The 26,553-nt window shown below is 38.6% G+C and overlaps 1 protein-coding gene across 3 annotated transcripts in view; it reads right to left on the minus strand.

Moving 5' to 3' along the window:
- The window catches only part of TMEM131 (transmembrane protein 131), a 185,738-nt gene that overhangs the window by 60,662 nt on the left and 98,523 nt on the right, over window positions 1-26,553 (minus strand). For all 3 annotated transcript variants that reach the window (XM_002691141.7, XM_059891637.1, XM_059891636.1), the window contains 3 exons: window positions 17,920-18,043; window positions 5,980-6,096; window positions 3,270-3,392 (listed from right to left, as the gene is read on the minus strand). In XM_002691141.7, coding sequence (XP_002691187.1) covers window positions 3,270-3,392; window positions 5,980-6,096; window positions 17,920-18,043 — 364 coding nt within the window. The remainder of the gene's footprint in view (window positions 1-3,269; window positions 3,393-5,979; window positions 6,097-17,919; window positions 18,044-26,553) is intronic.

Genomic DNA, 26,553 nt, shown 5'->3' on the forward strand with positions numbered 1-26,553 from the left:
TAAAGAATATATTTAATTAAATGCAAATCTGGGGTGAAGAATGAGAATGGGTGGAAAACCTTTCCTTGTCTATCACAAACCAGGAGTACATAAAAAAGGACAAAGCAGGACAGACAGTAATACTTTAGTATATGCTTAAAGGCTTTTGTTTCTGGTGGGTGTGGTTGTTATTGTAACGATTTACCCAAGACTAAGGAGCTACGGTCTTGTCTGTGTCTTAATACTTGCCTTCCAATGTATTACTGTTCCCCTTCAGTACTGACTGTGCTAACAGCGCCTTAACTGATGGGGTGACTTATAGGACTTTTTCTGTAAAACCAGAAAACACCGTGTGTTATTTCATTTAGAAATCTTCCAAGGTATTAAGGAAACAAGCCTAACAAAGTTTGAAAACAAGATTAAAAGGTTGAATCCTGACAAGAGGGAAGGGAATATGGAAATGTGGACAGATAAAGGCTAAATTATAAAATCAAAGGGAAGATAACATTGAAACTAGAACAACAGACTCCTGATTTTCAGTCCCCTGCTAGTTGTTTCTAATTTAATAAAGTTTAGGGGGAAAAGGATGCCAATGATATATACAAATGATAATTTATGTTAAAAACAAAATACCAGGAGGAACGTTAATTTCAGAGTGCCCCCGTACGTGTACACAAGCATACAGAGAAAGGCCTGAGGAGACACACCGAGGTTACACGAAGGTTATCAGTGAGGAAGGGTTCTGGCCAGGAGCTGTGATAACAACAGTCATTTAAATCACTTGATATAAAATAAAACTGAAGGTTCAGGGCCTCGGCCACCCTAGCCACAAGTTCACATGCTCAGCAGCCCCAGTGGCTGGCGGTTCCTGTACTGGACAGAGCAGATACAGAACACTCCCATCGCACCAGAAAGTTCTGCGGGACCGTACTGGACTGGAAGGCAGCAAGTTCAAGGGGACTTCCGCCTTACACATTTGAACTGTTAATAGTTTTCAGTGAGAACATACTTGTGTGTTAGTGTTGTATAAAGAACAAATGAGGTGTAATTTCTTGCTTTACAATACTTTCTTAAATTTGAGGACAAGTTCATGACACACAGGACTATCAGGTTAAGAGTGTCTTCCACACAACCTTCCAGTTTAAAAAGCAATTAAGTTCTGGGCATGTGACATAGTTAATACCATAATGACAGTGACCATAGTTAATACCAACACTGTAACTGCACATTTCAAAGTTACTAAAAGAGCAGATCTTAAAATTTCTTATCATAAGAAAAAAAAGTTTTGTAATTATGTGTGGTGATGTTGCTAACGAGACTTACCGTGGTGATCGTTCTGTGATATACACAGAATCACTACGCTGTACACCTGAAATTAACACAGTGTTATATGGCAGTTATACCTCAAGTAAACAGTGTCCATCAGGAAGGGACTTGGATTTTCTCTCTCAAAAGCAACCAAAAAAATTGCCTTCCAGAGATAATCTATTGGTTCTTCTTTTTTTTTTTTTTTGACAGGGCCCTGTGGCATGTGGGATCTTAGTTCCCAGACCAGGGATCGAACCAGTGCCCCTGCATTGGAAGCTGAGTCTCAACCACTGAACTGCCAGGGAGATCCCAATCTACTGGTTCTGAGAGAGCAACCCTGGCTTTCCATTTGCTCTCCTGTGCATTGATGAAAAGCGTACTGTGATAATACTGAACTGAAGTGTTACGTGACTGGAAAAGGACTAGACAAGCCAAAGAAAAAAACTCAATATTGAATTCAGAGATAGTTGTTCTCGACGGTAGTCTGAGGACTCAAAAGGCTGAGGAGCAAAGACACAGACTGTAAGGCTACTTAAGTATTTTAACTAGGCTGGCCAACATCTGCTGAGTCTGTAACCTCCATCTTTCCCAGCAGAAAGCAAGACCCTCAGTCCGCGGTGGGGTGACCACGGAGGCGGTGCATCCCTGGGGCTCTGTGACACTGCTGCTGCAGCTGCACATGGCAGCTCACACAGCAGGGCCTGAGAGAACGAGAGGACAGTTCTTATTTCTTGGACTCAAAAATAGTCAAGAAAAGAAAGCAGCAAGAATTTACGAGGTTTCTGTATAGTTTTGTGGTAAAAGTTAGCTGAAACAGGGAAAAGTACACCATTCCCCAAAGCAGCAAAAGGATATAAACGAAGACTGATGATGGAGAGGAACTCTGTCTCAAGCAGGAGACAAGGCACTTTCCTCTTTCACGACGAAGATCCTCAGCTACATATAACCAGAATTTGGAGGCAGTGTTTTTATCAATGGCTATCTTCACCCAATGGCAGCTGAGTTTGCAGGGAACCCTTGCTTGCTACCTCAGCATACAACTCCCAGGCATTTCACAAACCCAGATCTGAATATCTCATTGTATTCTTCCTTGTTTTCCTCTTCACCGTTTATGAGCCTTTCTACCAGGGAGTGCTAGGATGACAAAACCCACTTTCGTCGTCAAAGCTCAGCGGCTCATACAACACACAGTGTTTATCCTTCACCTGCTATTTTCAAGCTACTGCTCAGTTCTTCAGTGTTGGTCCTGAAGAACTCCATGGGCCCTGGGAGTAAACATTATTCTGGAAAGTATCCATATATCCTTCCACACAGACAACACAGCTAGAAGCTACAATGGCAACAAGTGTCCATGGCTGGAAGTCACTGGGGAGCCGGGGTGGGGATCTGAGGAAATACCTGCAGGAGCGACACCAGCCACTCCCACCGTGTTAGAGACAAGGGCTGGGTGAGGAGGGATTTCAAAGGTGGAAATATGATTACTAAAAGACTGCGTAAGATCAGGAGTTGGATTTTTCAAAGTAAAAAAATAAGATGGCTTTTAATCAATGGTTCTATATTATCCTTTCCTTGGATTTTAATTTCCAGGCCGCCATCACCCAATATTTAGTATTACTAGAAATAAATACAAATAGTGGGTTTAAAATTTTAAACTGGGCCAGAAGGAGCCCAAGAAAGAAAAGTAGGGGCCTCATATAGATGAAAACTCTTCTTAAATTAAATGCAGAGCCACTTAAAACTAACACCAGAGAAACCAGTCATTTTAAAAATGGTTCCAAAAATTCAATAACCACACTGATATAACCTCAGGTTCAGACTACAAGCAGCATTAAAAGAATACCTTGCTTCAGTACTACATACTGGCATATATTTTAAAAACCTGTTTTAGGTAATCTAAAAACTGTAAAAGACTGAGATTTCACACTAAGCATTAATTTCCACTGAAGTGAAACACGTTAAAAAAATCACTGCTATAAACTCACCTGTAAAGGCTCGCTGTGAGGATTGTGTATGTTTATTATGGGTGAGAAACTGCTATTCACAGGGACTCTGGCCCCAAGGAATGGCCTCAATCGGTATGGATTTGGAACTCCAACACCAAATACCTGTTTCCAAGTAGAAAAAAAAAAGCAATCTGAGTAGCTTTTATAGTTTTAGATAACATTTTTATAGTTACAACTGATTGATTTAGGGAAAACTGGTGAGTTTACTTATGGAAAAATCTTAATTCTTTTAAAAAGGAACACACATGTAGTTTCTGTACTTGACTATCAGTTGATCTGAGATGCACATATATCTTAAGAATATGGAGAAGGCAATGGCACCCCACTCCAGTACTCTTGCCTGGAAAATCCCATGGATGGAGGAGCCTGGTAGGCTGCAGTCCATGGGGTCGTGAAGAGTTGGACATGACTGAGCGACTTCACTTTCACTTAAGAATATATATATTCATATTTATATACATTAAATAACATACATATACATTTGGAATGATTTCTATAATATATTAGAAATTAAAATGCTAGCAGTCCTTCATGAAGTCATGGGAAAGACAAAAGAAAAACAGAGAATCCTGATTTCCCTGTTTCAATCACCTGAAGATGGCTCTAGGGCCCAGACAATCTCTTAACGACCAAGCCCAGTCCCAGGTCATTCCTACATGGGAATGTGGGCTGACCAACAGGGTGAGCCAATCACTCAAATGACAAACATTTATTAAGTGCCTATGATGTGCTGGGCACAGGCATGTACAGTTGTGAATAATTCAACAGTGAACAAGATGCATAATGTGCCTGTCCTTATGGAACTTAAATTCTAGTATGAGGGACAGATAACAATAAAAAGGTTTTTAAAAAATGGATAATGTTATATAGAGCAAACAGTTGGAGTAAGGATGGGAAAATTCTTTCAGAGAGGGTGGCCAGGGGAGGTGATGTGAGCTGATGTCACCTGAACGACGAGAAGAAGCAACAATGACTCTTCACCAAGGGGAAGTATATAGGCAAAGGGCTGGAGGCAGGAAAAAGCCTGGCTTGTTGGAAGACAAAGAAAAAGCTGAGAATCATGGTCAAATGGGATGAGATGGGACAGCTAATATGGGAGTCAGATCCTTAGAGCCTTGCTGGCTTTGCTCAGAAGCGTGCATTTTGCTCTAAGAGCAGTGTCAAAGCATAAAGATTTACATGAGGGGCTGACTGGATGTGGTTTATGTTCAGAGAAGATCATCACGGCTACAGCATGAACAATGGACCAGGGCAGGGGCTGTGGAGGAGAGGAAAGACAGTCAGGAGGCTCTGTGTCACCCAGGGAAAGGTAGGGCCGGCCGGCCTGGGAGACAGTAGTGGTGCTGGAGAGGAGAGAGTCATTTAACAGCAAGATGTGGTGAAAGACTAGGTGTGGGGAGGTGAAGATGGATGGCAGCGAGGCGCACCTTGAGAACAACCCGACCACAACCTCAGGTCACCCATGGTCAGCTGGGGGTGCCTCTGGAGGGCACAGGTCTTTCCAGTTTCATGGAGGTCTTTTGATTTACTCAACAAGTATATGCCAAGTGCTCTGTATAGCACGTCAGAGTCACTCATCCATACTGGCTTCCAAAGTTTACTCAATGCCTATCAAATGACTATTAAAGACTTACTCACCATAAATAAGCATAAGATATGATGTCTGACTAATACGAATGCTTACTCTGACAGTGATTTCCAAAATACACAAATAATTTACAAAATACATGAAGCATTCTGGGTAACTGAGAAGAAATATTCAAAAACAAGCATAAAAACTGTAAAGTAAGATACTAGCTAAGTAAGGATTTGAGTTCCATGGGCAGTACAGCTCAGTGGTTAATAGGATGGTCTTTGTAGCTATAAAGACATGGATTTGAATCCCTGCTCAACAACTTACCATTAGCATAAGCAAAATTGTTTACCCTTTTTAAACTTCACCTTCCTCATCTAAAAAAATGAGAAGGACAGTATCTGTAACGCAGACAGAAGTGCACGTAAAGTGCGTAGAACTGTGCCAAATAAATTATTTCTTTGCAATCTTGCTATATAAAAAATTCCGATTCAAAAACACTAGCTTTCTTTAATAATCCAAACCATGATTGTACATACAAAGTGTTAGCTGCTCAGTCGTCTCCGACTCTTTGAGACTCCATGGACTGTAGCCTGACAGGCTCCTCTGCCCATGGGATTTCCCAGCCAAGAATACTGGAGTGGGTTGCCACTCCTTTCTCCAGGGGATCTTCCTGACCCAGGGATTGAACCTGGGTCTCCTGTACTGCAGGCAGTTTCTTTACCACTTGAGCCACCAGGGAAGATGAAAAATTTAAACAATATAATTACCAAAGAAAAACAGGCACACATCTTTTAATCCTGAAAATGTTATCACTTCATAAGTGTGCAAAAAGTAAAAATTAAAAAAAATCTAGAGGCACTGTGAAAATATTTTTAACTGTTCTTCTGCCAACCAATCTTATATTAACACTTTAGCTGTAGCTTTTAAAGATCATTTGTTCAGTCTGATTTGAATAGGGATATTCACAAATGCAGTTGTAAAGTATAAAAATGCTCTAACTCTAAACTCTTACATTTTCCCTGATCATGAGTTTTTGAAGAGTTCCCAACATGTGATAGGATGAAGATGAAAACTGTATTTTATAAATAATAAAGATTTTATTCTGATTCTTACCTGGTAAGTGAATACCCCATGATTAGATGTATTAATAAATAAAGTATTTTCTACATTTCCCACTACTCTTGCAAGAAAAACTACATCAAATGATGTATTTCCTCCTGGAAGAATTTTCTGAAAAAGAAAAGTAGTAAGTTAAATTAGTGAAAAAAAAAAGTATCAGATCATAGTGACTATAAGTAGACAGCTAAAATTCTCTAAAACGTCTTAGAATCATTTCCACAAACTAGCTTTTTCCTCCCAAAGGTTTACATTTTAAATTAGCCAAACTATTTTGCAATGGAAAAAAAAAGATGTCTTCACATCGGCTTTCACATATCTTTGTCAATCACAATTCTAAAACCCTGTACAGCAGATGGTTCCCTTGGATTCTGTTCATTCAGTAATCACCAGGCTGGAATGAAGTGCCTAATTACTGGCTCCTTCAACATCAGACGATCAAGGAGGAGATGAGCTGAAGCCAAGCTTTTTATATAGATGTTCTACTCTACTCCTAAGCAGCCACTTGTACTATTCTAATAAGTAAACAAGCCCAGCCTCAACCTCTGTCACCCATTCACACAAGGCACAAAAAGTGCCAGCAACTTACATTATAAAAGAAAGGAGAGGAGAGGAGACCCCTCCTCTGACCTTGAGCAAACTGAGAATGTCACTGTGGTTTGCAAATAAAAATTTTATTACAGCAGAACAACAGGGCTGCTTCACGAAGCCTCTGAGACTATGAATGCAGTTCTGCCTGCAATGAAGCCTTAGAATGCATTTTAATATGCAAAGTCCTTAACTTCTCTCATTCTGCCTCTGTGGCTAGTACTCTAAATGCTCCCCAAATTATAGCCTAAAATCTATGGCACTGAGACTTCTGTCTACAGCTTTGGATATAGAAAGCTGGAAGAGCATCTTTCCTGTATTATAAAAAACAAAAATCATTTGAAAAATGGTAACCTTTCTTGTGTATCAACCAGCCCCCAATTTAATGAAAGACAAACACCTTCAAGAAGAGATGGTAACATTAAGTATGGCAGATAATGGGAAGAAGATGAGGTTAGCATTCAAGACAGTAAAATGAATTCAGCTAAAATTTTTATGCATTGCTAAACGTTGAGTGTGGGCTACACAACACGGTACATAGAAGCTTTGGAGTCTGATGGAGGTAACACTTGCCAAAAATCAGTAACAGGAAGATATATGGTAAACCCCTAAGCAGTTCAAAATGAAACAATACATTTCTAAGTAACCCACCAGTTAAAGTAGTAGTCACAAAGGAAATTTTAAAACATTCAGTCAACTGGAAATGAAAACACAGCATATCAAAATTTGTGAGCTGAGCTAAAGGAAATACTCGGAAGGAAAATTATAGCATTACATGTTTATCTTGAGAAGAAATGTCTCAAATCAATAATTGATGTTTCCACCTTGAAAAACTAGAAAAAGAATAAATTAAACCCAAAATAAGCAAAAGAAGACTAAAACAGACAAGAGCTGAAAATAATGGAATAGAAAATGGAAAAATCAGGAAAACCAAAAGCTGATGCTTCAAAAAGGTCTGCAAAACTGATAAAACCCCAGACAGAATGACCAAGAGTAAAAAGGAAGATGAAGCTTTTACTTCACGATGTCATTTATATCCTAGGGGGAAAAGGAGCCTGGATACAAGAGTACAGGTTCTCTGATAGTTCCCAATATCCAATCAACTCTTTATTACTTAAAGACTTGAAAACTGGACACAACGGAGGAAGGAGAGGGAGGGACAATTTGAGACATATACACTACCGCATGGGAAACAGCCAGCCAGTGGGGATCTCCTGTATGACGCAGGGCACTCACACCTGCTGCTCTGAGACAACCCAGAGGGGTGGGATGGGGTGGAAGGTGGAGGGAGGTTCGAGAGAGGGGACACATGCTTATCTATGGCTGATTTAGGATGATATATGGCAGAAACCAACACAATATTGTAAACCAATTACCCTTCAACTAAAGAAAAAAAAAGATGCCTGAAGAAATACACAGAACAATTATTTCCTTTTTTTTTTTCATTTTCTAAATAACAAGGAAAATCTACTTCCAAAAGACACTTAAGGATGTAACAGATCGGTGAGGAAACAGAACAATAAACTCAGGTTCAGGAATGTAATCTTCTTGTAAAAATTCATCAGATTTGCTGCAATTTATCTTTTTGTTCCCTTTGTGGCACACTTTAAAATAAATTTAGTATGACTAAAGAAAAAAGAAAACAGTAGGAAAAGGCAATGAAGGCAGCACATCGCATGCTAACTTCAGTTTTAAATTATTTGCAGTGAAGTTATTCATCTTTGTACCACATCAGTCCCTGACCACCTGCTCCCTTGGTGATCTCACCTAGGTCTGGGCTTCCCATCTTTACCAGTGACTCCTACACTTTGTCTTTTTTTTCCCCTAGATTTCTTGATTTTAATTGGAAAAACTCAAACCAGAATGTGAAAACAAACCAACAAATGAAAGCCTCTGAATAGTCCTCCCTCCAGTGAATGCATCTCCTTTTCCTTTGAGAGCAGTGGCTGCAGGGGGACAGGGGATCACTGTAAAGCTACTTTTTTTTTAAATTAATTTTTTAATTGAAGTATAGTTGATTTACAGTGTTGCCTACACTTCTGTTTTAAGCCTAGTCCTTTCCCTCACACACCAAACTTAAATATCAATTGCTTACTTTGCACCTCCACCTGGACGTCCAGGAGATACGCCAAATCTAATCCGTCCAAAACTGAACCACTGGCTACACTCTTGAAACCTGCTCTACTCTCAGCCTTTCCCATCTCAGTTGATGGCAACTCCGTCCTCCCAGCTGCTCAAGACAAAATCTCTGGAGTCACTCTTGATGCTTCACTTCCTCTCAATCCCACCTCAGAAAACTCTGCTGCTGTCTTCAAAATACATCCCAGATCTGACAGCTTTCTTCATTTCTTCTCTGCTTAGAGCAATCTTGATATTCTGATATTAGTTTATAATAATAATAATCTAAAACTAATAATAACCCTGATATTCTGCAACAGCCAAGATAACTAGTGTCCTTTATTCTCCCCTTGCCCTTCTTGACTCTATCTCTGATAAACAGTGATCCTTTATAAAACATAACGCTATCATTCATTTCGCTGCTCAAAACCTGTGATAGCTTCCCATGTCATTCAGGATCAGAGCCCAAATCCTTATTACACCGTATAAGGCCCTTCACAGCCTGTCCCCTCCCACAACCCCTTTACTCCCCCCCTCACCCTTGCTCACTCTGGTCTAGCCACATGGTCCCCTGCACACTAGTCATGCTTTCATATCAGAGACCTCACTGACTGAGCCCTCTGTATGAAATGTCCTCCATATATTCCACTTCCCTGTATACATCTCCTTCAGTCTTCAGTTGTCACCTTCTGAATGAAGTCTTCCCTGACCCTCCTATTTAAATCTGGTGGTGTAAGACAGTCCTCCCTTTTGTTCCCTTTAACATATTAGATATCCATCCACAGCAGAAGTGCCTCTGTGGGACTTGTGGGATCTGTTGCCATACACCTGAAGACCTGGGAGCCATCCTGCCCACCTGTGTACCTGGAAACAGGCAAACAGACTTCTGCACAGGCTGCGGAACCAATGAACCGACCCCATCCTGTCTAGTTGCAGCTGGGAAAGAACCTGCAGAGTGCTGACCTGGGAAGATACCACTGGACAAGAGACAGCTTGCAGAGTCTACCTTTCCCAAGGAGGTATTCCAGCATGCCACTGGAAGCAAAAAAAAAAAAAAAAGAACCTGGTTGCAGTGGAGACAGTAAGAGGAATTTTCCCAGGGCCAACTCCCCAACCCATGCTGAGGCAATACTGCATGAGACAGTGACCTCTCCTGGGTTGGGGGGAAGAGAGGAGAGCAGCCTGGTGGATTAATTCCTAGAAACACACAACCTACCAAGACTGAATCAGGAAGAAATAGAAAATCTCAGTAGACCAATAATAAGTAAGGAAATCAAATAAGTAATCAAAAACCTCCCCAAACAGAAAACTCCAGGACCAGATGGCTTCTCTGGTGAATTCTATCAAATACTTAAAGAAGAATTGATGCCAGTCTTTCTCAAATTCTTCAAAAATTAAGAGAAGGGAACATTTCCAAACTCATTTTATGAGGCCAGCATTACCTTGATACCAAAGCCAGACAAGGACACTACAAGAAAACTATAAACAATATCCCTGATGAATATAGACATAGAAATTCTCAAAAATTATCAGCAAAGTAAATCCCGCCACACAACAAAAAAGTACTTGACAAAAATATATCTCATGATAAAAACCTTCAACTGAGTACAGAAGAAGCATACTCTGATATAATCAAGACCACATACAAACACCCAAAGCTAACATCACACTCAGTGATGAAAATTTGAGTTTTTCTTTAAGATCAGAAACAAGACAAGGGTGCCCACTCTTATTCAACACAGTACTGGAAGGCCTAAGTTAAAGCAATTGAGGCAAGACAACGAATAAAAGGCATCAGAAGTGGAAAATAAGAGAAAAAGTTGTTATTTGCAGATGATACAATATTACATAGAGAACATCCTGAAGACTCAACAAAAAACTACTACAACTAACCAACAAATTCTGTAAAGATGCAGGAGATAAAATCAACACATAGAAACCAATGTACTGGTATACTGGTGTACAGGCTATACACCAATAATGCAACGTTTGAAGAAGAAAAAAAGCTTTTCTATTCATAGTAGTATCAAAAATAATACTTAGTAATAAATTTATCCAAGGAGGCGAAAGATCTGTATGATGAAAACTGTAAGACCTTGATAAAAGAAACTGTAAGACACAAACAAATGGGAAGATAACCTTTGTTTGTGGCTCAGAAAAGTTAGTATTTTAAAACTTTCCATACTAAGCAAACCCATCTACAGATTCAACGCAATCTTTATCAAAACCAATGACAGTTTAAACAGAAATAAACAATCCTAAAATTTGCACAGAAATAGAAAACAATCATAAGAATATCAAAGTTGAAGGCATCATACTTCCTGCTTTCCAAGCACACCTTAAAGGTAAAGAAACTAAAACAGTATGGTTCTGGCATAAAGGCAGACATGTAGACCAACGGACAAACAGAGTCCAGAAATAAACCCCTGCATATACTGTTCATTTAATATTTCACACGGGAGCCAAGAATACTCGATAGGGAAAGGTTGTATCTTTAATAAATGGTGTTAGGAAAACTGGATAACCACACATAGAAAAATGAAACTGGACCCGTATTTTACAGCACTCTCCAAAATAACTCAAAATGGATTAAAGATTTAAAATATATAACCTCATACCACTAAACTCCTAGAAGAAAACAGGGATAAAACTCCTAGAAGAACATAGGGAAAAAACTCCTTGACACTGGTCTGTACAATGATGACAATATGATATCAAAAGCAGAAGGAACAAAAGCAAAAAATCAGTAAGAGAATGCATTAAAAAGCTTCTACATAGCAAAAGAAATTATCAATGAAATGAAAAGGCAACCTATGGAATGGGAAAAAATATTTGCAAACTGGACTTCCCTAGTGGTCCAGTGGTTAAGAATCCACTTGCCAATGCAGGGGACATAGGTTCAATCCCTGGTCCAGAAAGATTCCACATGCCAAGGGGCAAATTAACTCTTATATCACAACTACTGAGCCCATGCTCTAAAGTCCATGAGTCGCAACTACTGAGTCAATGCACCAAATTACCAAAACCTGAACACTCTAGCTTTATTGACTATGCCAAAGCCTTTGACTGTGTGAATCACAATAAACTGGAAAATTCTGAAAGAGGTGGGAATACCAGACCACCTGACCTGCCTCTTGAGAAGCCTGTATGCAGGTCAGGAAGCAACAGTTAGAACTGGACATGGAACAACAGACTGGTTCCAAATAGGAAAAGGAGTACGTCAAGGCTGTATATTGTCACCCTGCTTATTTAACTTATATGCAGAGTACATCATGAGAAATGCTGGGCTGGAAGAAGTACAAGCTGGAGTCAAGATTGCCGGGAGAAATATCAATAACCTCAGATATGCAGATGACACCACCCTTATGGCAGAAAGTGAAGAAGAGCCTCTTGATGAAAGTGAAAGACAAGAGTGAAAAAGTCGGCTTAAAGCTCAACATTCCGAAAATTAAGATCATGGCATCCGGTCCCATCACTTCATGGCAAATAGATGCGAAACAGTGGAAACAGTGGCTGGTTTTATTTTTGGGGGCTCCAAAATCACTGCAGATGCTGACTGCAGCCAGGAAATTAAAAGACGCTGAATCCTTGGAAGGAAAGTTATGACCAACCTAGACAGCATATTCAAAAGCAGAGACATTACTTTGCCAACAAAGGTCCATCTAGTCAAGGCTATGGTTTTTCCAGTGGTCATGTATGGATGTGAGAGTTGGACTATAAAGAAAGCTGAGTGCAGAAAAATTGATGCTTTTGAACTGTGGTGTTGGAGAAGACTCTTGAGAGTCCCTTGGACTGCAAGGAGATCCAACCAGTCCATCCAAAAGGAGATCAGTCCTGGGTGTTCATTGGAAGGACTGACGATGAAGCTGAAACTCCAATACTTTGGCCACCCATGCAAAGAACTGACTCATTTGAAAAGATCCTGATGCTGGGAAAGATTGAAGGCAGGAGCAGAAGGGGATGACAGAGGATGAGATGGTTGGATGGCATCACCGACTCAATGGACACGAGTTTGGGTAAACTCTGGGAGTTGGTGATGGACAGGGAGGCCTGGCATGCTGCGGTCCATGGGGTTGCAAAGAGTTGGACACGACTGAGCGACTGAACTGAACACTCAAGAGCCTGTGCTCTGCAACAAGAAAAGCCATCTCAGTGAGAGGCCTGTGCACCACAACTAGAGAGCAGCCCCTACCTAGTGCAACTAGAGAAAGCCCATATGCAGAAACAAAGACCAGCACAGCCGAAAATAAATAAACAAAAATATGTGCAAACCAGATAATGGATAAGAGGGTAATACCCACAATATATAAAGAACTTACACAACTCAATAACAAAAAACCAATCTGATTTTAAAATGCACAGAGGAACTAACCCACCATTTTTCCAAAGAAGACATCTAAATGGCCAACAGATACATGTAATGATGTTCAATATCACTGATTACCAGGAAATGCAAATCAAAACCACAATGAGATATCAGCTCACAACTGTCATTAACAGAAAAGTCCTGGTAAGGATGTGGATGTCCTTTCATACTGTTGGTAAGACTGTAAATTGTTTCAGCCACCATGGAAAACAGTATGCTGCTGCTGCTGCCAAGTCGCTTCAGTCGTGTTCAACTCTGTGCGACCCCATAGACGGCAGTCCACCAGGCTTCCCCGTCCCTGGGATTCTCCAGGCAAGAGCGTATAGAGATCCTCAAAAAATTAAAAATAGAATCACCATATAATCCAATAATCCCACTTGTGTATAAAGCCAAAGGAAATGAAAACAGGATATTGAAGAGATACATGCACTTTCACGTTTACTGCAGCATTATTCACAATAGTTAAGATACGGGAACAACTTAAGTGTCTGGCAACACACGAAAGGATAAAGAAGTTGTGTTGTATATTCAATCCATGGAATATTATTTGGCCATAACAACAAAAAAAATCCTGCCATTTGTGATATGGAGGGCCGTGAGGACATTATGCTAAGTGAGATAGACAGTGAAAAACAATCACTTCTACGTGCAACCTAAACACATAGAACTTATAAAAGCAGAGAGCAGAATGTTGGCTATCAGACTCTGGGTGGTGGGGAAATTGGAGACAGGCTGTTTAAGGGGATGAATGCTGTTTGAGGGAACATTTTTTACATTTTATAAAAAATGGCATGGTATTCTATTCTACAATGTGCTTTTTTTTTTACATATTAACATATTATTCCATATAAACAGATACAAATCTGATTCTTTTTATTATCTGTATAATAATATTTGCATATTACTGACTCTACCACATTTTGTTCAATTTCCAATAACATGCATGGATACCAGAATTTAAGCTGAAATAGAATTAAAAATGTTCAGGTCTTTATATATAATTAAAAAGTATGATTAATTGCCAGTAATGACCTTCAACCCATGAGAAGAGATTATTACACATACTAAAATCAGATCAGATCAGATGCTCAGTCATGTCTCACTCTTTGCGACCCCATGAATCGCAGCACGCCAGGCCTCCCTGTCCATCACCAACTCCCGGAGTTCACTCAGACCCACGTCCATCGAGTCAGTGATGCCATCCAGCCATCTCATCCTCTGTCGTCCCCTTCTCCTCTTGCCCCCAATCCCTCCCAGCATCAGAGTCTTTTCCAATGAGTCAACTCTTCGCATGAGGTGGCCAAAGTACTGGAGTTTCAGCTTTAGCATCATTCCTTCCAAAGAAATCCCAGGGCTGATCTCCTTCAGAATGGACTGGTTGGATCTCCTTGCAGTCCAAGGGACTCTCAAGAGTCTTCTCCAACACCACACTTCAAAAGCATCAATTCTTCGGTGCTCAGCCTTCTTCACAGTCCAACTCTCATATTCATACATGACCACAGGAAAAACCATAGCCTTGACTAGACGAACCTTTGTTGGCAAAGTAATGTCTCTGCTTTTGAATATGCTATCTAGGTTGGACATAACTAAATGAGTAAAAACTTCATTTTAGCCATGGGTTGAAGCAAAGTTATCCTAGTTAATCTTTAATTAACCCAAAAAGGTAATCAAACAAAAAGTTCTATACGACCAAGGAAAAATAGTTCTTGTTTGCTTACTAATAAGGGACCCAAATCTTATCTTAATCAAAATTTGACTATTACAGAGTACTAAAAATATCTGTATTCTTTATAACAAGCCATACATTATGTATTTTATGGTCAATATGCAGTCTAGCCATGGAGATGAATAGGTCTAGACATGGAGATGAATAGGTCTCAATTGCAGTTTTAATATTATGTAATTTTAATTATAATTAGACAATTACAGTTAATCAACATAATTATAACCACAAATAATTATTAGGAGTTATATATAGAAAAATAAATTGTCACACAACCACATTCCTTTTATTACCCTTGTTCTTGACTTCCAGGTAATATGTATTATTTATATGGGGTTAAAAAAAATGGTTGTGTAACACTTGGCCTTTTAAATAATGACTACTCTTTTTTGTGTTTCCTACTGGTTAGTTAATGCATGTATGATACTGGTTAATAATCAAAAACCTAAGTGAGTTACAGAAAATGTTTTATTCTCAAAGAAATATGATCTGACCAGGAATTCTAAAGATGACAAGACAACTAGACTTAGGATAAATATATAGAAAGGGCCTGCTCTCTTGGACATGAGAAACTCTCTTTATTTTTCCCCAAAGGCTCCAATGATAGGCATAAAATTAAGTGGAAGAGAAATAAGGTTCCCTCTTCTCAAGAGTTAATTCCACCTTTCCACTTCTTGAGCTTCTGAAGTCAGTATCTTACTGTAGGGAATAAAGATGAAAATCAAGAAGAATAAGAAAATAACAACTTAAGACAGCACAGATTTTGGCTATCTCCTTTCAAGCTAAATCTAGAGTACCTAAACGTAAATTCTGATAGGTGTAAATTATTTTATTGTTTAATTCCACCTCCTGACAGTGGAAAACACAGACTGGCTTTTAACTTGTTCTTTGACTACATACACATTGAGTTTATCTTTTGAAGAACTTTCAGAGAGACTATTCTGTTTGCCTAAGATTCATGTGTTGAAATAAGTCCCTAGGAGAGCCAGTCCAGAAATGTCAAATTGGTGACCTTTAACTAGTTTTCTTTGGTCTACATTGTCTTTCAAAATTGACTTCATTTATCATTTGTAAATATCAGGAGATTATCATACACAAGTCCCTACTTCTGACTCTTCTTGGAAAATCATAACTGTGCATGAGCTTACATTCCCCTGTGGCCACCGCTGGCTAGAGTGGAGTAAGGGCTGGTCCCTCTGGATGGGCCGTGTGCTCTGCAGGTCACCTCGCTGGCCACTTGGTCTGCACTGTCTACACGGCCCCTTAAGAACCTATCTGTAACTCTGCTATCTATTTGGCTGCTGTGTATTGTGACAGGAACATTAAAAATGTAAAAACCCCGGCCTTTAACAAGGATGAAGCTTGATGCTTAGAAACAACAAAACACTGCTTGAACTAGCAAATTAAGTTAACAAGATAAAAATAAAATCTGTAGTGTAGTTGTAAACTACTTTTAAACTGCTTTCATGTCACTTTACTATTTTGCCTTTTAACCCAGCATGTCTCTACACTTGGGCAATGCCTGAAAGCTGGATGATTCCATTTGTACCTAAGTGTGTCTCCATACACAGACTAACATACATGAGCCACACCACAGCTTCTTATGACACAAATCCCTAGGGAAGCCAGCGGCATACCTAGACCTTCACACTGATTCCTGTCACTAACTGCAGGACGACAGGCAAAGCCATCAGGGTCCAGCTCTTCATTGGTGGAACGTGGGTACCAGGCCAAATGAATATACACACACGTTTCTCCTAGCACTGGGATTCAAGTGCTCAGACCATCAGTATATTTACAAAAATAAACAAAGAACAACTCAGCACAATAAGCAAATTAAAACTTTACCATCAAAATATGCCAACTTATCCATTCCTTGTTTACAAGATAGTTTTCAATTTAAAAAATGTCAAGATTATATGCCTTGTTTTTACACTAGAAGGTGCTACTTAAGGACAACGTGATGAAATAGGATTTTAGAAAGAAATGCAAAAATTGAAATAACTGATGAAAATTTATACCCTAAAAATTAATTATTTAGTTTTATCTCTTCAAAGGAGTCAGGGAAAATCCTGGGAAGATGAAATTAGACTTCATTAATTTACTTTCCTCTGATATTTGCTATTTAGGTAATTATTTTGGAAGTCTATGTATTAAAGCTTAATGCATTCTCTCAAATTCAAAATTTATTCATATCAATTTTTTGTCAAGGTTTTTTTTTTATAGAAACAAGTTTGCACAGTATCTATAAAAATGATTATAAGTAAAATTTTAGAGGATGCGTGTGTAGGATTCTAAACAGGCCCCCAAATTTCCTGCCCTCACTTTGTGACTGTGGATGTGGGGAGATGTCACACCTGTGATTTGCATTATTTGATAAAAAGGATTCTGCAGATACAATGAGATTATCAGTCAGCTCACTCTAAGTTAATAAAATAAGGAGACTGCCAGGTGGTCTTGACCTAATGACATGATGAAAGCAGAGTTTTCTCCACTGGTGGTGGAAGAGGAAGCCAAAGATTTCTGGAGCATGAACAAGATGTGACACACAAGCGCTGGTTTGAAGATGGTGACGAGGAGAGTGGGTGCCTCAGGGAACCGGGAAAGGTCTCTGGCCAACAGCCAGCAATGAAACCTCAGTCCTACAAGCACAGGGAACTGACGTCTGCTGACAGTGTGAATGAATCTGGAAGTGGATTTCCCAAATCTCAAGTCAAGGACTCAGCCCAGCTGACATCTTAATTAAAACCTTACTAAAGCTGGAGCAAAGAACCCACTGAAAGGTGACTTACAGAACCACAAGCTAATGGGTGGGTGTTTCTGGTGCTTTATTACTCACAAAAAGAGAACCAACACAGCGCTGAGGATTTACCTATTATTAGGAAGGAAAGGAAAACCAACTGAAGACGTCAATACTGCATTTTCCAGCGTGCTTAAGTTTCAAAGCTGATTTGTCAGGCTGTTTCATGTTAAGAAAACCAATGTGTGCTGAAGAGCAGAAGTGGTAATTTTCAGGAAATGGGGCAAACTGAAGTCCAGAATAAATATGGAACATTCAAATTAGATTTTAGTTACAATAAGATAAATAAAAACATCTAGACTTTCAAACTCAAGAAACGTCAAATGTAGTGGAGAAACTTACCCTATTTTGAAAAAATGATGCGTGAAAATGTGATGTGGTAGCAGATATTGATACTAAAGTAATAGTTTCTTCAGAACTAGGATTATGTAAGTAAACTTTTTCCATTTTTGGCATTCCAACTGGTCTGTAAAAACAAAAAGAAAATGGTCACAAATATTCAAAGACAATTTAAAGTGCTACAGTTAATTTCTGCTTGTTAAAAAATTAATCATCAAAATTATTTAGACAAATATACCAATATACCCAATATATATACAAAATACCCAAATATACAGACTTATTACACTGATTTATATCTAAAGTTACACATAAAATGCATTCATTAGCTATTCAGCAAATAAAATTTCTGAGTGCCAAGTGTATGTCCCACGCTGAGTCCGGTACTGGGAGGTAAGGGGGCAAGTCTCCACTCAGATAAAGCTTACAGTCTAGGAGGAGGCAGGCAAGGAACCAAATGGTCAGATCCCTTTCTTCCTGCAACACTACCTGCCTCTCTAATTCTGAATCTTCTCCTTCTCTCCCCAAATTCCCACTGATAAATGCTCTTCAATTTAGAAGGCAAACTGTAGTGGCAAAGGTATGTGAGTAGATCTGCCTCATGAGTTAGGAGCTATTATCTTCATTTTACAGGCGAGGACACTACGGCACAGAAAGCATAATAACATGCCTAAAGGCACACTTGGAACCTCATTTGAATCCAAGGCATTTGGCTCTGGTCCCTGCTCTAACAATAAAAAGCACGCACTCAAGATCTGATATCCACAGATTTCTTTAATGTTCTCCTCAGGATCCAAGGTATAGTTTGTCTTAAAAGTGAACCCTCCTCAGTATGCAGTCCTTTAGGTTCTTCCATTGCTAATCACGTTTGTACAGGCTGTCTCACTCAACAGCTTAAGAGAATTCTATAATATAATGTAATATAAATTATTTTTCAGAGTGCTCCCTACTTATCTGACACCTATCTTATTTCCTCAACAAGATAATCAGTACTCTAACAACAAAGGTTATGTCATACACGCACTGTGTATCCTCATATAGCCTAGCACAGAACCAGGCATGTGGTGAAAGTGTGCGTGGGAGAGCCTGCCCACTCTTCCCCAATCTTTACCTCAGGGTTATGAAAGTCCCTGTTACCTGGCGTCAGCCTTAACCGTGGCTCCCCACGTCTCTGCCGCTTGGGCCAGGCTGGCTCCGTGTTCGACCCCCACACCTTTACCAACGTCTCTGCTCTGCTTTCCTGCCTACCCTCTGTGCGAAACAAAACCCTCATGTTCTAATTCAATTACACTTTTACAAGATCCTCTTATACAATCATTTTGTCCTATGTTTTCTGAAATTTTATTTCATCTGTATAAACTGCAAATTTTAAGTAGCTGGCAGAGCTAGAATTGCTTTATATACGGAACAGTGCACTCCTGAAGCTGGAAAAGTTAAACCAAGAATTAAAAATAAGCATAATGGAGTATATGTAGAGCGATATGGCAAGATACTAGCAAAATGAGATAATCATATAGAAAAATGAGAGAAAATATTAGCAATAAACATAGGTAACAGCTTGGCTAGGGAGACAAAATCCCTTCATGACTGACAAGATAAGATTGACAATTTAGCTCAGAATTCAGCAAGAAAGAATACATATTTAGAACATTTTAAAAGACAGAGCTATAAAAAGAAAAAGAAAAACAGATATGTAGGGCATAACTAGAAGTGGCAATATTTGGAAAATAGAGTGTAGGAATATCTGAAGAATATGGACAAAAAATGGGTAAAACCCAAAATTTTAAAAAAGAAATTGATTGATTATGAAATGTCAACAAGGAGAGATGAGGAAACCCTGCACTTATGCACACAGTAAAATTTAAAAGGCTGTAAGAATTCTTCATACATGATGGATGTAAGTTTCTTAGGAGATATTTGCAAATATTTGCTTCCATTCTGTGGGCTATCTTTTCATTTTCTTGATGGTGTCATTTGCAGCACAAAAGTTTTTAATTTTTATGTAATCCAATTTGTATATGTTTTTTGGTCACTTTTACTTTTAGAGCTATATCTAAGAAACCACTGCACAAAAACCACTGCAAAAATGGAGATATATTCCACTGTTTTCCTGTAAGGTTTTATAACTTAGCTTTGTTACATTTACATTTAGTTCTATGACACACTTTGTATTAATTTTTGTGTAGGGTATGAGGTAGAGATCCAACTTAATTCTTTTACATGTGGATATCTAGCTGTCTTAGCATCACCATCTGTTGCAAAGATTATTCTTTCTCCATTTAACAGTCTTGGCACCCTTGTCAAAATCAATTTACAATACATGTAAAGTTCTATTTCTGGAATATAAATTCTTCCCCACTTATCCACACTGCAGAGTTACTTGATTACTAAAGCTTTGTAGAAAGTTTTTGATATTGGGAACTGTCAGTCTTCCAATGCTGGTCTCCTTTTAAAACACTGAGACTGGCTATTCTGGATCCTTTTTATTTCCATGTGAATTTTAAGACCAGCTTGCCAATTTCTGCAAAAAAGTAAATTGTGATTTTGATGGGGACTGTGTTGAATCCACAGATCAATTTAGGGAGTACTGCCATTCTCATTTGTGTTTTCTGATTTATGAGCATGGGACAGATTCTATATACTTAGTTCTTTAATTTCTTTTGATAATGATTTGTCATTTTTAGTTTATAGTATTACTTTTGTTAAGTTTGTATATAAGTATTAAATATTTTATTATTTTTGATGCTATTATAAATGAAATTGTCTTAATTTTAAGACTCTTCACTGTTAGTATATAGAAATAAAATATTTCTGTATCTGATGTTTAGTTGCTAAGTTGTGTCTGACTCTTGAGACCCCACAGACTGTAGCTTGCCAGGCTCCTCTGTTCATAGGATTTCACAGACAAGAACACTGGATTTCCAGGGGATCTTCCTAACCCAGAGAGTAAACCCATGTCTCCTGCATTGGCAGGAGTATTCTTTACCACTGAGCCACAATGTTCAAACTATCATACAATTGCACTCATTGTACATGCTAACAACGGTATGCTCAACATCCTTCAAGCTAGGCTTCAACAGTATGTGAACTGAGAACTTTCAGATGTTTCAGCTGGCTTTCGAAGAGGCAGAAAAACCAGAGATCAAATTACCAATATTCACTGAATCATGGAGAAAGCAAGGGCATTCCAGAAAAAAACATATAATTCTGCTTCATTGATTACACTAAAGCCTTTGACTGTGTGGGTCACAACAAACGGCAGAAAATTCTTAGAGATGGGAGTACCGAAACATCTTACCTGTCTCCTGATGAAACCTGTATGCAGTTCAAGAAGCAATAGTTAGAACCAGACACGGAACAACGGTCTGGTTCATAGTCTGGTTCAAAACTGGCAAAGGAGTACGACCAAGCTGTATGTTGTCACCCTGCTTATTTAACTTCTGTGCAGAGTACATCATATGAAATGCTGGGCTGGATGAATCAGAAGCTGGAATCAAGATTTCTGGGAGAAATACCAACAACCTCAGACATGCAGATGATACCACTCTAATGGCAGAAAGTGAAGAGGAACTAAAGAGACTCTTGATGAATGTGGAAGAGGAGAGTGGAAAAGCTGGTGTGAAACTCAACGTTGAAAAAAACGAAGATTATGACATCCAGTCTTATCACTGAAGGGGGAAAAATGCAAGCAGTAACAGATTCTCTTTGCTTGGGCTCCAGAATCACTGCAGATGGTGACTGCAGCCATGAAACTGAAGGATGCCTGCTCGTTGGAAGGAATGCTATGACAAATCTAGACTGTGTGTTAAAAAGTAGAGACATCACTTTGCCAGCAAATGTTTGTATAGTCAAAGCTATGGTTTTTCCAGTAGTCATGTAGGCATGTGAGAGTTGGACCATAAAGAAGGCAGAGTCAAAACATGGATACTTTAGAATTGTGGTGCTGGAGAAGACTCCTGAGAGTCCCTTGGACTGCAAGGAAATCAAACCAGACAATTCTAAAGGAAATCAACACTGAATATTCATTTGGAAGGACTGTTGCTGAAGCTCCAACACTTTGGCCACCTGATGTGAAGACCTGACTCACTAGAGAAGACTCTGATGTTGGGAAAGATGGAAGGCAAAAGAAGGGAGTGGCAGAGAATGAGATGGTTCAGTAGCATCACTGACTCAAAGGACATGAATTTGAGCAATCTCTGAGAGACAGCTGAGGACAGAGGAGCCTGGTGTTCTCCAGTCCATGGGGTTGCAAAGAGTCGGACATGACTTGGCAACAGAACAGTAACAACCTATTGATCTGATATCCTACAACCTCCCTAAATTCATTTATTCTGTATTTTAAAAAAGTGGACTGCTTAGAATTTGTATGTATAAGAAGATAATATCTAAAAATATATAGTTTACTTCTTTCCAAATGCCATAGCAAAAGTGGGGTATCTAAGTCCCCAACTATTACTACTCAATTGTCTGTTTTCCCCTTTAGTTCTGTCAATTTTGCTTCCTGTATTTTGGATTTCTGTCATGTGTTTAGTTTTGTCTTGCTTTTTTCATATGACAATCTTGGTCTTTTAACTGGTGTGTTTAGACTATTTATAAAAAATGCAATTTTTTATGATTAAAGTCTATCACCTTGCTAGTTATTTTCTATTTGTCGTATCTCTTCTTTGTTCATACTTTTTAAAATTTTTAAACCATTTATCATTTCTTTATTATTATTTTTTTACTTTACAATATCGTATTGGTTTTGTCATACATCAACACGAATCTGCCACAGGTGTACACATGTTCCCCTTCCTGAACCCCCCTCCCACCTCCCTCCCTGTACCATCCCTCTGGGTCATCCCAGTGCACCAGCCCTAAGCATCCTGTATCCTGCATCAAACCTGGACTGGCGAATTGTTTCTTACATGATATTATACATGTTTCAATGCCATTCTCCCGAATCATCCCACCCTCTCCCTCTCCCACAGAGTCCAAAAGACTGTTCTATACGTCTGTGTCTCTTTTGCTCTCTCACAAAAAGGGTTATTATCGTTACCGTCTTTCTAAATTCCATATATATGCCTTAGTATACTGTATTGGTGTTTTTCTTTCTGGCTTACTTCACTCTGTATAATAGGCTCCAGTTTCATCCACCGCATTACAACTGATTCAAATGTATTCATTTTAATGGCTGAGTAATACTCCATTGTGTATATGTACCACTGCTTTCTTATCCATTCATCTGCTGATGGACATCTAGGTTGCTTCCATGTCCTGGCTATTATCAACAGTGCTGCGATGAACATTGGGGTACACGTGTCTCTTTCAATTCTGGTTTCCTCGGTGTGTATGCCCAGCAGTGGGATTGCTGGGTCATAAGGCAGTTCTATTTCCAGTTTTTTAAGGAATCTCCATACTGTTCTCCATAGTGGCTGTACTAGTTTGCATTCCCACCAACAGTGTAAGAGGGTTCCCTTTTCTCTGCACACTCTCCAGCATTTCTTGTTTGTAGACTTTTTGATGGCAGCCATTCTGACTGGCATGAAATGGTACCTAATAGTGGTTTTGATTTGCATTTCTCTGATAATGAGTGATGTTGAGCATCTTTTCATGTGTTTGTTAGCCATCTGTATGTCTTCTTTGGAGAAATGTCTATTTAGTTCTTTGGCCCATTTTTTGATTGGGTCGTTTATTTTTCTGGAATTGAGCTGTAGGAGTTGCTTGTATATTTTTGAGATTAGTTGTTTGTCAGTTGCTTCATTTGCTATTATTTTCTCCCATTCTGAAGGCTGTCTTTTCACCTTGCTTAGAGTTTCCTTTGTTGTGCAGAAGCTTTTATTTTAATTAGGTCCCATTTGTTTATTTTTGCTTTTATTTCCAGTATTCTTGGAGGTGGGTCATAGAGGATCCTGCTGTGATTTATGTTGGAGAGTGTTTTGCCTATGTTCTCCTCTAGGAGTTTTATAGTTTCTGGTCTTACTGTTTAGATCTTTAATCCACTTTGAGTTTATTTTTGTGTATGGTGTTAGAAAGTGTTCTAGTTTCATTCTTTTACAAGTGGTTGACCACTTTTCCCAGCACCACTGGTTAAAGAGATTGTCTTTTCTCCATTGTATATTCTTGCCTCCTTTGTCAAAGATAAGGGGTCTTTAGGTGCATGGGTTTATCTCTGGGCTTTCTATTTTATTCCATTGATCTATATTTCTGTCTTTGTGCCAGTACCATACTGTCTTGAAGACTGTGACTTTGTAGTAGAGCCTGAAGTCAGGCAGGTTGATTCCTCCAGTTCCATTCTTCTTCCTCAAGATTGCTTTGGCTATTCGAGGTTTTTTGTTTTTCCATACAAATTGTGAAATTATTTGTTCTAGCTCTGTGAAGAATACCGTTGGTAGCTTGATAGGGATTGCATTGAATCTATAGGTTGCTTTGGGTAGTATACTCATTTTCACTATATCGATTCTTCCAATCCATGAACATGGTGTATTTCTCCATCTATTAGTGTCCTCTTTGATTTCTTTCACCAGTGTTTTATACTTTTCTATATATAGGTCTTTAGTTTCTTTAGGTAGATATATTCCGAAGTATTTTATTCTTTTCATTGCAATGGTGAACAGAATTATTTCCTTAATTTCTCTATTTTCTCATCATTAGTGTATAGGAATGCAAGGGATTTCTGTGTGTTAATTTTATATCCTGCAACTTTTCTATATTCATTGATTAGCTCTAGTAGTTCTCTGGTGGAGTCTTTAGGGGTTTCTATGTAGAGGATCATGTCATCTGCAAACAGTGAGAGTTTTACTTCTTTTCCAATTTGGATTCCTTTTATTTCTTCTTCTGCTTTGATTGCTGTGGCCAAAACTTCCAAAACTACGTTGAATAGTAGTGATTAGAGTGGGCACCCTTGTCTTGTTCCTGACTATAGGGGAAATGCTTTCAATTTTTCACCATTGAGGATAATGTTTGCTGTGGGTTTGTCATATATAGCTTTTATTATGTTGAGGTATGTTCCTTCTATTCCTGCTTTCTGGAGAGTTTTTATCATAAATGGATGTTGAATTTTGTCAAAGGCTTTCTCTGCATCTATTGAGATAATCATATGGCTTTTATTTTTCAATTTGTTAATGTGGTGTATTACATTGATTGATTTGTGGATATTGAAGAATCCTTGTATACCTGGGATAAAGCCCACTTGGTCATGGTGTATGATCTTTTTAATGTGTTGTTGGATTCTGATTGCTAGAATTTTGTTAAGGATTTTTGCATTTATATTCATCAGTGACATTGGCCTGTAATTTTCTTTTTTTGTGGGATCTTTGTCAGGTTTTGGTATTAGGGTGATGGTGGCCTCATAGAATGAGTTTGGAGTTTACCTTCCTCTGCAATTTTCTGGAAGAGTTTGAGTAGGATAGGTGTTAGCTCTTCTCTATTTTGACAGAATTCAGCTGTGAAGCCGTCTGGATCTGGGCTTTGTTTGCTGGAAGATTTCTGATTACAGTTTCAATTTCCGTGCTTGTGATGGGTCTGTTAAGATTTTCTATTTCTTCCTGGTTCAGTTTTGTAAAGTTGTACTTTTCTAAGAATTTGTCCATTTCTTCCACGTTGTCCATTTTATTGGCATATAATTGCTGATAGTAGTCTCTTATAATCCTTTGTATTTCTGTGTTGTCTGTTGTGATCTCTCCATTTTCAATTCTAATTTTATTGATTTGATTTTTCTCCCTTTGTTTCTTGATGAGTCTGGCTAATGGTTTGTCAATTTTATTTATCCTTTCAAAGAACCAGCTTTTGGGTTTGTTGATTTTTGCTATGGTCTCTTTTGTTTCTTTTGCATTTATTTCTGCCCTAATTTTTAAGATTTCTTTCCTTCTACTAACCCTGGGGTTCTTCATTTCTTCCTTTTCTAGTTGCTTTAGGTGTAGAGGTAGGTTATTTATTTGACTTTTTTCTTGTTTCTTGAGGTATGCCTGTATTGCTATGAACTTTCCCCTTAGCACTGTTTTTACAGTGTCCCGCAGGTTTGGGGTTGTTTTCATTTTCATTCGTTTCTATGCATATTTTGACTTCTTTTTTGATTTCTTCTGTGATTTGTTGGTTATTCAGCAGGGTGTTGTTCAGCCTCCATATGTTGGAATTTTTAATAGTTTTTCTCCTGTAATTGAGATCTAATCTTACTGCATTGTGGTCAGAAAAGATGCTTGGAATGATTTCAATTTTTTTTTGAATTTACCAAAGCTAGATTTATGGCCCAGGATGTGATCTATCCTGGAGAAGGTTCCGTGTTCCTGTGAGAAAAAGGTGAAATTCATTGTGTTGGGGTGAAATGTCCTATAGATATCAATTAGGTCTAACTGGTCTATTGTATCATTTAAAGTTTGGGTTTCCTTGTTAATTTTCTGTTTAGTTGATCTATCCATAGGTTTGAGTGGGGTATTAAAGTTTCCCACTATTACTGTGTTAATTTCCCCTTTCATACTTGTTAGCATTTGTCTTACATATTGCGATGCTCCTATGTTTGGTGCATATATATTTATAACTGTTATATCTTCTTCTTGGATTGATCTTTGATCATGATGTAGTGTCCTGCTTTGTCTCTTTTCACAGCCTTTGTTTTAAAGTCTATTTTATCTGATATGAGTATTGCTACTCCTGCTTTCT

Source organism: Bos taurus, chromosome 11 (assembly GCF_002263795.3).
Source record: "Bos taurus isolate L1 Dominette 01449 registration number 42190680 breed Hereford chromosome 11, ARS-UCD2.0, whole genome shotgun sequence".
NCBI lineage: Eukaryota > Metazoa > Chordata > Mammalia > Artiodactyla > Bovidae > Bos > Bos taurus.